We start from the raw sequence: 12967 nt of genomic DNA, 5'->3' as shown, positions 1-12967 counted from the left end.
TTTATGTGTCACTTTATCTCTTAGTGCACTGAGGGTACAAATGAAGTTTTGCTCAATAGTCTGAGTGTCAAGCCACAGTGGTTGGGTAGCTAGCTACTCTTGTGAACCTGGGGTTGTGCTTGGTACTTTCATTCATGCTAGGGGTTTGGCATACAGTTTGATAACCTTGCCGTAGACTAAGAATACTACCATGACTGCTATTGACCTAACAATGAACACTAACTTTCCTTTTTAATATATGGTAAGGGAATTTTCTCCATGCCTCCTTTGATTCTGTTCTTATCTAGTACTTTGTCCTTTTGCCATGGATGACCGGGAATCCTTTGTGGTAGGAGACAGTTGCTATTAATTACTAAATTTTAAATGCCTTAAACATGTGGGACTGGTGAGAAGGCCCAGAGACACAAAGATGCCTTCTAATAACACACAGTTTTCTGTCACCAGTTGCCAAGCATATTAATAATAGCAGAAAAGGGATCATGTCATACTGTTTCTCTTATGGGCTTGATGGGAAAATGATAATGTTGTGCACAACAAGATGGCAAATGCCATTCTCCCTTTTTGAATGCATTATTCATTCTTGGAAGTCTGTATGTAATCTATCTTAAAAACATGAATGGTAGCATTTATTGGTTCATTTAGATCACAGGTCTTTTCACCCACAAATTCTCATTTATTTAATTATTGAGATTAAGAGGAAAACAATAAAATAATAAAGAAACTGTTGCACTTAAGGATTAATTCAGATATTTTTCGTGTTGTGATTACACTGTGCTCTCTGTGTAGTCATGTCTAGATTCCTCACAGGAGGCCTGGTGAATATCATGTCTGCTGGGCTGTCATGTCTAGGTGTCTTATGCCAGGCCTGGTGAACACTGTGCTCACTGGGCTGTCATGTCTAGGTGTCTTATGTCAGGCCTGGTGAACACCATGCTCACTGGGCTGTTGTGTCTAGGTGTCTTGTGCCAGGCTTGGTGGAGACTGATGTCTCTTTTGTTCCACAGGAAAACGACTCAGGCACTTTGGACACAGTGGGTGCTGTGGTCGTCGATCATGAAGGGAATGTTGCTGCTGCTGTCTCCAGTGGAGGTTTGGCCTTGAAACATCCAGGGAGAGTTGGGCAGGTAAGGATTTGTGGGTTACTTAATCTCCTTTTCAAAATGAAATCAGGTCTTGTCTAAGCACAACCGTTAAACAACTAGGGATGGTTTTTCCTTAGGAAAAATAAAAATCCTTGTTCTTGAACATTTACTTTTTATAGCTCAAGAACAAAATTCTTTTTCAGTCTTACTTCTTTAAAGAGCCATCTCATGGTGACAGGGCTGATTTTTATAACCAGTAACCCCAGCTTCCCTGCTCTCAGCAGCCTGAATGTCACAGGCCTTTGTAGTAGATATTTAATAATTGTATATTGATGTACATCTTCCTTAGTAAATATAACTCTGTAGGAGCAAACACTCCCTGACTATATTGCCCATTGCTTTAAGTATGAACATTGTTTTAGAGTAACACTTTTTATTCCCTTCACTCAAGTCACAGTGGCATTTTGGCATTCTATGTCTCTCCTCTGATTTTAGACATTTTACAGAGTAGATATTATTTTTGGTCACCCTGTATCTCAGCCAAGTATCTAGTAAATGAAGAGACTCTAATTTATGTGAAGTTTTCTTATTCTGAGTTCTTTTGCAGAGCTTTTTTTCAACATGCCTTCCCCACCTTCAATCTTTAATTCTGTCCTGAAAATGAAATCTAAGAATGAATTTAATGTACCAAGGGTGGTGGGTGTTATGACCTGATTTTACACATTTCTTATGATTTTAGTAAATATTTGTGAATCAAGATACTCCTCTGTAGTTTTTTAAAGAGGTTATGAAGATTTTATTTAAAACTCCATGTTTGGCTCTTGTCTTCCATGTGAAATGAAGCTCACTGTGTTGTATGTCCCTAACATTTGGAGAACAGTCAATGTCACTGTTAGTTCGGTCATGGTTGCTAGTGATTGCTTGGAGCAGACTGACTTGTGGAAGATATCGTTGCAAAGCTCCCAGTGATAGTCCCCAGTCAACCCTTAATGTGGATAGACTTCTACACTATAGTTCTATACTAGTAGGGTGTGAGTGGTAATAGTAACTGATTTTGTGTTCCTTTTTGCCTACCATGTAGAAAATTTATGGAGAATGATTACTTACCATATGTATAGTGCTTTGAATGTATTATAAAAGACTTTGTTCACTTATATTTTTCTGTGTTATGGAACTGTAGATTTGTCAAGTTTGGAGTAAGAAAATCAAACTTTCTAAATCAGGTTTGGATGTCCTGGTAGAGAAGATACAGAAAGCCAACAGAGTTGCCTCCATTACTTTTGAATTCTCTTGACTTTCTCGTTTTTTATTTGTTTTGGGTAGTAAAGTAATAGCAGCACATTAACAAGATTAACAAGGTACTGCATCCAGAAGTCTTGAAGCCATTCTGTCACCACAAATGGGACTTCTGTGAAATTTATGCATTGATTTGCTCTACTTGACTTGTTTAGAAATAAACCATTGTGAGAGCTTAAAAGTCATCAAAACATGTGGAGTAAAGGAGTCAAAGTGCTTAGAGGAAAATACAGTTGCTTGGTTGTATGAAGTTGCTGGGTCCAGGAGACATCATGAACCTGGAGATACGAAGCATCAAGTGAGAGATAAAGAGAACTATGAAGCATAAAAGCATGTTCTTTCAAAGGCTAAGTAAAAATGAGCAGAAATGAGATACATTTCAATGTATTGTAAATGCTCAAATGAATGATTTTTAAAATTAGCATACCTGCTATAGATATTTAATAGGAACACAGATTGGAAAATTTAATTTAAACTGGGTTTACTTGTTTTAGTATGTAACCATTACAGTTTACAGCTGGGATAGGAGAAAGAAATTAATAGACTTTACTAGTTGTAGTTGGGAGTGTCTCCAGTCCTGCCCAGCCCCACGGACCCCACAACCACTTATAAAATAATCACCTAGAAGCTTATATTAATTAAACTGCTTGGCCATTAGCTCAGGCCTACCACTGACTAGCTCTTACACTTAAACTCAGCCCATTTCTGTTAATCTGTATGTCACCATGTGTTTTGTGGCTTTACCTGTTGCCTTTACATGCTGCTCCCTGGACGGCAGGCTGGTGTCTCCTTACTTAGCCTTCTTCTACCAGGCATTCCCTTCTCTCCTTGTCCCACCTACTCTATCCTTCCTGCCTGGCTACTGGCCAATCAGCATTTTATTTATCAATCAATCATAGCAACATATATTCACAGCATACAGGACATCCCACAGCACTTCCTGTTTTCTGTTAGTTAGCAAATTCTGAAGATGAAATGCTGTAGTGCTTACCAAGTTCTAGAAGATTGACATAACACATTTAAATTGCACATCATACGTCCTAGAAATGAACTATAGCTGTCATTGGCTATATACTTGGAGTTTTCAACACATGCATTTATTTACATGATCCCTTGACAACAATATGAAGTAAGTGTTTTTATTATTCTTTGTTGTTTTGTGGCATGAGGTATTGAATTCAGGGCCTGTGTATTCTAGGCAAGCACTCAGAGCTGCACTTTTTGCCATCACTTTTGTCTTTTTTGAGACAGCCTTACTAAGTTGTCTTGGCTGACCTTGAACTTGCTCTCTATTCCAGGCTTGCCTTGCACTTGTGATCCTCCTGCCCAAGCTGCCAAGCAGCTGGGATTATAGGTCTTCCACAACAATTGCTTGCCACATTATTATGCTCATTTTATAGGAAACAATAGTCCTGAGACAGTTAAGTAATATATCATTTATATAAGCTGCTATTTTTTATTATATATAACAGCTTTAAAACAATTTTACTTCCAAAAACGTAGGAAGCCTTTAAACATTTTAAAAAGGTATACATTTTACTCACAGAAGTGAATAATAGGGGTTCAAGCTCTATAATATTATTACTGTATTTTTGTTACTATCTCATCCTAACTAATTTCAGAAGGTTAAGAAGTAAGACATGTAGATGTAACCAACCGTCTTATTAAATAAGAAACACAGAGCCAATTCAGAGAAGAAAGCCAAGAGGTCAGAGCTAAGAGCCTCACCCTTCCTGCTTCAGCGATCCTCTTCAGTCAAGAGAGCTCTCCGAAAAGGGGATCTACTTCCTGTGTGTATGTCTTTATATAGTCTAGCTGTTCTGCCTTCTCATTGGTTGTAAACCCAAACATATGACTGTCTCGTCACTGCCTGTATGTACAGCCCTCCAGGTCCTCTATGGTATTGAGATTAAAGGCGTGCGCCACCGCCGCCACGCACTTGCTATGGCTCTAATAGCTCTGACCCCCAGGCAACTTTATTTATTAACATACAATTAAAATCACATTTCAGTACAAGTAAAATACCACCACAAAGAAAGCCTGAGGCCATGGAATTAAGAATAGATATTATAAAAGGAATTTTCTTAAAGGAAGAAAAAAAGGGGGAGCAATACTGTGCATCCTTTCTTAGGAAGGTGTCTTCCCCAGGCTTTCTGAGAGGTTCCCTTCCTCCTCCTCCTCCGCCTCCTCCGCCTCCTCCTCTTCCTCCTCCCCCTTCCTTTTCCTCTTCCACCTTTCCCTTTCCCTTCCTTTTCCTCTTTCTCCTCCTCCTTCCCCTTCCTCTTCCTCTCCCCCCCCCCCCCCCTTTGGTGCAGAGCTGTTTGCAGTTCCTACTGAGCCCCAAGGGAGGCAGGGAGACTGCCTGAAGCAGAAGTCCTCAGAGCCTGGGAGCAGCTCCAAGGCCTGGATAGTGTTGTCCACTCCCAGGGCTTCACCAGATGCTGAGTCAGATGCTCCAGAAACCAGAGTTCTTATCCGTAAATTCCTCAGAAAATTCAGCCTTTCTCTAGTTTGAGAACCCTTATTTTTAATCTTTTTTTCCTATTTTATTGAGAATAGATGTTTTTCTCACATAATGTATCCTGATCTTGTGCGAATGACATATAATGCCTATACATATTTTTGAGGCATAATATGGTTTGATTTATGTCCATGTTGATTTATGTGATTTATGTCCATGTTTGATTTATGTCCATGTTGATTATGTTTCCCTCTGTTCCTCCCAGTTCCTCCCCACCTTCCCTCCCATCAGGATCCACTTCCTTTCTATCTCTTATTAGAAAGCAAATAGGCTTCTAAGGGATAATAACAATTTAAAATATAATAAAACAAAAGCTAATACATTGGAATTGAACAAAACTAACAGAGGGAATAGAGCCCAAGGAAGGCAAAAGAAACAGAGACTCACTTGTTCACACATTCAGGAATCACATAAACACACTAAACTGGAAGCTATGTCAAATAATCAGAGGACCTGGTGCAGACCTGTGCAGGCCCTGTGTATACTGCTTCAGTCTCTGAGTTCATGTGTGTTAATATTGTTGATTTAGATGACCTTGTTCTCCTGGTCCTCCATCCCCTCTGGCTCTTACACTGGTGTTTCCTCTTCTGCAGGGAGGGTTCCCTGAGCTCAGGCGAGAGGGATTTAATGAGGCCATCCCATTTAGGACTGAGTTGAAGGCCCTTATTTTTAAGGTTCCACATTGATTTCAAGAGTCAGCAGAGCGACTGGCTGACAAACTGTGAAAGGGAAAGGATTTTAGGGATTGTAAAAAAAATTGCTGATGGGACTAAAACAACTTCCTTTTGCTGTTTTCTAAGAACTTTTAGATTATTAGAATAGCAGAGCGCACTTGCTAGTATTTTGCATTTGTATGTGTGTTGTATGTGTGTGGGTACATGGTGAGCATGTATGTATGTGTATAGGCTTGAAATTGATGTTGAAATTTTTCCTTGATTGGCCTCCACTTTGTTTACGGAGGAAGGGTCACTCACTGAACTTGGGGCTTCCTGGTTCTAGCTGGCCAAGCTAGCCAACTTGCTCTAGGGATCTCGTATCTCTAATTCTGGGATTACAGGTGACTGCCATGCCTGCCCGGCTTTCTGTGTAGGTTTGGGGATCCAAATTCTGGTCCTTATAATTTCATGACAAGGGCTTCATACATTGAGCCACGTCTCAGGCCCTATTAATTTTTTGAATGATATATAATGCCTATACATATTTTTGAGGCATAATATGGTTTGATTTATGTCCATGTTGATTAATTAATGTTACCAGCTACTGGGGAAAGCAGAGTGGGGGACAGGGAAAGCTTAGTCAAAGATACAGTTAGGTAGGAAGAATAAATCTGGTGTCCCCGTCCTAGCAGAGTGAGAGTATGGTTAACAGTAATGCATTGCATATCTACAAACGGAAGAGATAGCCTTGAGAGTTTGAAAAACATTGCATAGTTTTTATGCAACCTCGGCTGTTACAAACAATTTTTTACTTTATTTTCCCTGTGTGTGCATGCAAGTATACATGTGTGTGCACAAGAAGACAACTCCTGCTGTGGTTCTTCAGTTATCCCCTTGTTTTCAGTCCACCCTATTTTCTTGAGGTGGGGTCTCTCTTATTTTCATTTTTAATTATCATACAGGTTAATTAAATAGGTTTCATTAAGACACTTTATACATAGTTTGTTTTGTTCTCTATTTTGTGTATTGTTAATAAACTGAGTTTTTTTTGATGGGTATGACTTTTATCTCGTATTGAAAACAGTGAGTGTTATATGTGTCTGTTTTCTGTTTTCCTAGGCTGCTCTTTATGGATGTGGCTGCTGGGCTGAAAATACTGGAGCTCATAACCCCTACTCCACAGCTGTGAGTACCTCAGGTATTTGCTGCTTTCATGGCCATTTTTCATAGCTACAATCTGTCAGTCATTTAATAATTAAACATTTATTTTATTTATTTATGAGATTGAGGGGAAAAATTTATGAGAGTGTTGATGCATATAAAACATCATTAATTTTGGGAGGTTTTAAAGATTGTTTAGTTTCCAATTATAAACGCTTTGTAAACTTTATCAGTAAAACTCTGATGTTAAGTATCATTTAATTCTATTTTACTTATCTAATGACCCATGATAGTTACATTCACATCACAAGTGATATCAAAGCAGTGAGGCATTTCAGAAATTTTCAGGTAATCTCTTGAGTCAAATGTTGACATAAAACGCACATCATGTGCTTCAGAATGTATAGCCTATGGCATTTCCTCATACTATCCTTTTAGTAAAATACAGAACTGTCTTTGTATGCATATTAAGAAAGTTTATAATTTAGTATTGATTGAAATAGAATGAGCATGTGTGATGTGGTATGTGTATGAGCATGCACATGTATGTGTGTTGATGTGTCCCTGTGCTGTAAGGATGGGAAATAGGGGTAGGGGAAATTTAATGGGTAGAATAATAATCTATTTTCAGTTTTTTATAATATTGATACCACATATACTTGAAGCTTTTTCTCTTTATGTGGTGATACTACTGGTAGACAAGGTCAGTGATAGTTTACTCCTTCCTCATGTATCCCTCAAGTTCTTTTTCCAAAAAGCCCCAGGCTTTATCACATCTGTGCAGTACAGATATATCTTCCTTTCTTTTTTTCACCCTTTCAGTTTCTCACCACATTGGTTTTTGTTGTCTAGTACAGTAGCTCGCCTATGCTTCCTGCTACTCATCCTGTGATCTACTGTAATATACAGTGCATTAGTAAATTGTCATATGTTGCTTGAACTCACCGACACTCTGTTTCTCTAGGCTGGCCTTGCCCCACTTCAGACTGTACTGTGTTTACCTTAGAATATCCTCCAAGATCCCTTGACCTGGAATGGGCTGGTCTCCTGGGCCTGTGAGAAAGGGAATGGAGAATGGTAAAACTGCCCAGAAGTAAGATACCAAGATAACAAACAGATTAAATTGCTAGAGTAAAAATAAAAAACTGTGTCCTGGAACATAGCTGGGAGATACTGGTTTCCAAGTACCTTCTCAAAACAAAAGATCCAACTACAGTTTATTCTATGCCGTTGAAGACCCAGGAGGGGCCAACACAGGAGATGCTCTGCCTGAGATCTTCTCTACTCACACATGATCCGGCAGACATCTGCCCTGTAGGTGGATTTGTCTTTGGATCAAGAGCTCACCAAAAAATGACTTGGAGACTTATTATTAATTATGAAAGCTCTGCCTTAGCTTAGGCTTGTTCTTAACTAGTTCTTATAACTTAAATTAACCCATATCTTTTTAATCTACGATCTTTTATGTGGCTCAGTTACCTTGACTCTGTACTCCACATTCTGCTTCTTCACCATCTGGCTGGCAACTCTGCCTTTTCTCCTCTTTGAGTCCTCTCTGTCCCCAGGAGTTCCACCTAACTCTTCTTGCCTAGCTACTGGCCATTCAGCTCTTTATTAAAGCAGTCACAGTGACACACACATCTTTACACAGCATAAAGGGATATTCCACAACATGCCCACTGACTGGTATGATTTCCTCCATTTGACCTAGTCCATTTCTGCTGGATGCTCAGTTGCCTGATCAGGTGCTCCACTGTCTTTCAGCTGCTTGTGGTCTTCTTTTTGTCTTTCATGTTTGCCGCACACTTAACAGTTCTTCAAAACAGAAAGCATGGCTATTGTGGACATTTTCTGTACAGAACATCTACAATACAGACATTGCCCGTTATAGTGTAGAACTTGGCGCTCTCTTGATTTTTTTTTTTTTTTTTTTTAATTTCCCCTTTGTCTCTGGCCTGCTTCATTTCAGGTACCTTTATAGGATTTTCTTCCTCTTGAAAACAGTTGTGGGGTTTGGTTATCTTCATTTCCCTATATGTTTTCTCTTGCTGATTTGGTATCCTTGCTATCTTCCTGATTTCAACTGTTTTCTCCTTGCCTATTAACTTCTACATCTGTGTCTGCTATGGGTTTTCTCTGGAAGTCTATATACATCCTTTCTGTCTTCCTGTTAAGTATTCCCCTGTGAGTTTTATGTATGTAATTTTTTCCTATGACTACCTTTCTCCAATGGTTTTCTTCTTAAAAATATTTCAAAATTACATTAATATTATTGTGTATATGGGGGCCATATCTGTGTGTCACAGTGCATGTGTGGAGATTAGAGGACAACCCATAGAAGTCAGTTCTTTCTTCCCACCATAGTTTCCCAAGGATCAGACTCAGCTTGACAGGCTTATCCATAAGTGTCTTTACCTGCTGAATCATCTCACTGACTCTCTTAGCTGTTTTCTTGCCCTCACTATCCTCCTCTTTTAGATATTAAAAATTTTAGATATTGGCACTATTCTAATTCATTGCTTCTTTCCATTTACTGACCTGTCTTTGTTATTCAAACTTGTGTTTTCTAACCTGCCATGTGTGGCTTCCATTCTATCTCTCTCCTTTCTTTGTATCAGAAAATATGATTGTGAGTCATGAGGCTATTTGATATACAAATCAATAATCAATTGAAAGCATACCAATATAACTGTAAAAATGCTTTTCATCCTTTATTTTGAACAGAAGAACAAAATATAGTAATGCATTAATTTTCAGTTTAATCTTTTTTTTTTTTTTTTTTTTTTTTTCGGTTTTTCGAGACAGGGTTTCTCCGTGTAGCTTTGCGCCTTTCCTGGGACTCACTTGGTAGCCCAGGCTGGCCTCGAACTCACAGAGATCCACCAGCCTCTGCCTCCTGAGTGCTGGGATTAAAGGCGTGCGCCACCACCGCCCGGCTCAGTTTAATCTTGATGGAACATAAAAATCTTGCCACACAATGTCAGAAATTAGCTAATGTATGTAGTCTTGTGTCTTTAAAGAAAAATTATATGAACAAACTGAAGTATGAAGAATTGCTTCATTTGTATTTTTCCACAAAACTGTCAGTATCATGTATTGTGCTTGTGTTGGTTTTAGCAAATGTCTTCACTGAGTTAGTTAATTGTTTTGGTATTATCATCAAATCTTGATATTTGGAACTGTCTTGAGAGTCTGCCTAACTGTGTCATTTTGTGAAAGAGATTCAATCTCTTTGAGATTACCTATTCACCAACAAAACCCAGTTTTTAAGAACTGGTGATGTGGCAACTAGAATAAGAACCTGCTTTATAAATTTGATCCTGTTAAGTAGAATGCAATGGCAAGAAAAGCTAGAATTGCACCATTAAGGTCTTTACAAGCTCCCTTCCCCTCTCTGTTCCCCATTTTGTCTCTCCTGCATCATTTGTTTCCAGTTCATGGTACCCAGAATTGCAGTTGAACGTGGATATGAGACATGTCATGTTGCATCTTCCAAAGTTAAAGGATGAAATGCTCGAACTGGAGGATGATAGAACAGATGCCGTGCTCTTCCTTTCTGTAGGACTGTGTTGGCTTCTTTCTTGTTTTCCTTGGGACTGTTGTTGTGAGGTTGATGATGGAAATGCATGGCAAAGTTGGAGTATCCAAGTCATAGGAAAGGTGGAACACAGAATTTTGTGATTGTCCAGAATAAAAAAGACTTGTGCCTTGAGCAGTTGTAGAAAATCCAGAGACCTGGCTAGTGTTTTGGTTTATATATCTTGGAAGGTGATAATTGAAAAGCAGAGAAAAGACAGTTGTGGTCAGGATAGGGCTCTCCCAAGGCCTGATAGGCAATTTGGTCATTAGCTCGAGGAATAAACTCCAGCATCTTGTTCTCATCATTGGGTAGGGAGGAATGAGTAGGGGTGTGTGTGGGACAGGAACTACTCTTGCAAACACTGACAAATGTTTTGGAGTCATAGCACTATTCAACACTAGGAATGGAGAAGAGCAGTCACCTTGCTTCTTGTCCATACTTGGTAGTTGTAGTTGCTAGTTGTTAGTAACACAACAGGAATAACTGGCCATTGCTGTTGACATAGAGGTCCTCAGTGCACATCTTTCACTATTAAGTTCCATTTATTATATGTCACATCTTTTATAAAATAGACAATATTTAATACTAGTAAAGGAAACAAAAATATTACCAATAGAAGAATGATGAAGCATTTTCATTTCACTTAACACATGGTTGTTGCTTTATGAGAAAATAAGGAACTGGGGATGTTCCTTCAGTGATAAGTGTTTGCTTTACTGGTAATAAACCCACTTCCCATTCTGTGCCTAACATTTAGTCATTTTAAATTTCAGTCCCAATCCTTTGAACACAATGTAAGCAGCAAGCAAAACACTAGGTGAACACACCTAGTTTTCATGTGATGCACAACAGACAGACAACCAAACAGAACAGCTTGCATTGGGAAACAGTGATAGCCCTATCACTACCACAGCTTATTGGACAGCGTCATACCTTCTTATTCTCGAACATTCCTCTCATTGCTCCTACTCCCCTTCTTTTGAGACCAAGTTTTGAGTGGCCAAAGCTGGCTTTGAAATTTCATCTGCTGCCCCTACTCTTGAGTGCTGAAGATTACAGATGTGAGTTCTTGTGTCTAATCAGAATTTTTAAATATGAAAAAGGCATATTTTAGAATTAGTAAATTATTAAAAGTTTTTATTATTGTAATTTTTAAAAATGAAAATAAGTAACTTGTAACTTTTTGAAGTAATAAGGCAGGCTTCTAAGGAAAGGAGTGCTGTGGGTGGATTGGCATCTCTTGAGTGCCTGACATAGAGCTTTACACATGGTGAGAAACTAACATTTAAAGAAAAGAAATGAGCATGTGGCTCCAGCCTCTTTTAGAAGGATGCTTACTTTTTCTAAAGGTGGTTCATCATCTTAAATAACACTTTATGGTTTAAATCTTTGCTGAATTTTGATTTGTACATAATTGTTCAGTAGCAGATGAGATGTATACTGTAAGATACATCCTTGTTTGTCTCTGGCCATAGAAAGGAAGAACATGTGAAGGATTAGAAGATCAGAGGAGGAAACCAGCTGGAGATTGAGGTTGTGCTCTGGTTGACCTTAAGGTTGTCTTCTGTTCCTTGTCACTTCTCTTGCCTGATTTCTTCTCTCCAAAAATTCTGCCTAGCTATCGGCCCATCAGCTTTTTTATTAACCATGAAAACAAAACATATTCACAAAGGGATTATTGCACAGCAACCTATAAGAATTATTCCTGACTTCTCAACAGAGATTCTTAAAGCCAGAAAATTCTAGATAGATGTCTTGCCAGACACTAAGAGACCATGCATGCCAGCCCAGACTACTATACCCAGCAAAACTTCAGTCAACATAGAGAAAATAAGATATTTCATGATAAATTCAAATTTAAACAATATCTGTCCACAAATACAGCTCTACAGAAGGTACTAGAAGGAAAACCTCAACCCAAGGAAGTTAACTATCCCCATGAAAATGCAGGTAATAGATAATATCAAACAAGCAAGATCCAAAGAAGGGAAATACATACACACCAACACACCACCACCACCACCACCACCACCACCACCACCACCACCACCAGAATAACAGGAATTAACAGTCATTGCTCATTATTATCTCTCAATATCAATGGACTGAATACACCAGTTAAAAGATACATGATAACAGAATGCAAACGAAAACAGGAGGATCCATCGTTCTGCACATACAGGAAACACAACTCAACATCAAAGGTAGACATTACCTCAGAATAAAGGGCTGGAAAAAGATTTTCTGAGCAAAGGGACCTAAGAAGCAAGCTGATGTAGTTATTCTAATATCTAACAAAATAGATGTCAAACCAGAATTAATCAAAAGATATGGAGAAGCACATCTCATACTCGTCAAAGGAAAAATACACCAGGATGCCGTCCTAGTTCTGAACATCTATGCCCCACATGCAAGGGTACCCACATTTGTAAAAAAAAAAAAAAAAAAGAAAAAATTACTAAAGCTTAAATCACATATTGAACCTCACTCTTACCAATGAACAGGTTGACCATACAGAACCTAAACAGAGAAATAATAGTACTAACACATTATGATGCAAATGGACCTAACATATATTTACAGAACATTTCACCCAAACACAAAGAATATACCTTTTTCTCAGCACCTCATTGAACCTTTCCTAAAATTGATCATGCACTTGGACATAAAG

The 12967-nt window shown here is 38.6% G+C and overlaps 1 protein-coding gene across 5 annotated transcripts in view; it reads left to right on the top strand.

Annotated features, from left to right (window-relative positions):
* Tasp1 (taspase 1) overlaps positions 1–12967 on the top strand; it is a 262299-nt gene that overhangs the window by 108904 nt on the left and 140428 nt on the right. For 3 of the 5 annotated variants that reach the window (XM_059261514.1, XM_059261513.1, XM_059261516.1), the window contains 2 exons: positions 1005–1124; positions 6675–6753. In XM_059261514.1, coding sequence (XP_059117497.1) covers positions 1005–1124; positions 6675–6753 — 199 coding nt within the window. Of the gene's footprint in view, positions 1–1004; positions 1125–6674; positions 6754–12967 lie in introns of those variants that run through there. The other 2 variants (XR_009378907.1, XR_009378908.1) reach the window with 2 other exon arrangements.

The sequence above is a fragment of the Peromyscus eremicus genome, chromosome 4 (assembly GCF_949786415.1).
Source record: "Peromyscus eremicus chromosome 4, PerEre_H2_v1, whole genome shotgun sequence".
Lineage (NCBI taxonomy): Eukaryota > Metazoa > Chordata > Mammalia > Rodentia > Cricetidae > Peromyscus > Peromyscus eremicus.
Note: the sequence above shows the minus strand (reverse complement) of the source record. Positions and strands in the feature narration are given on the sequence as shown.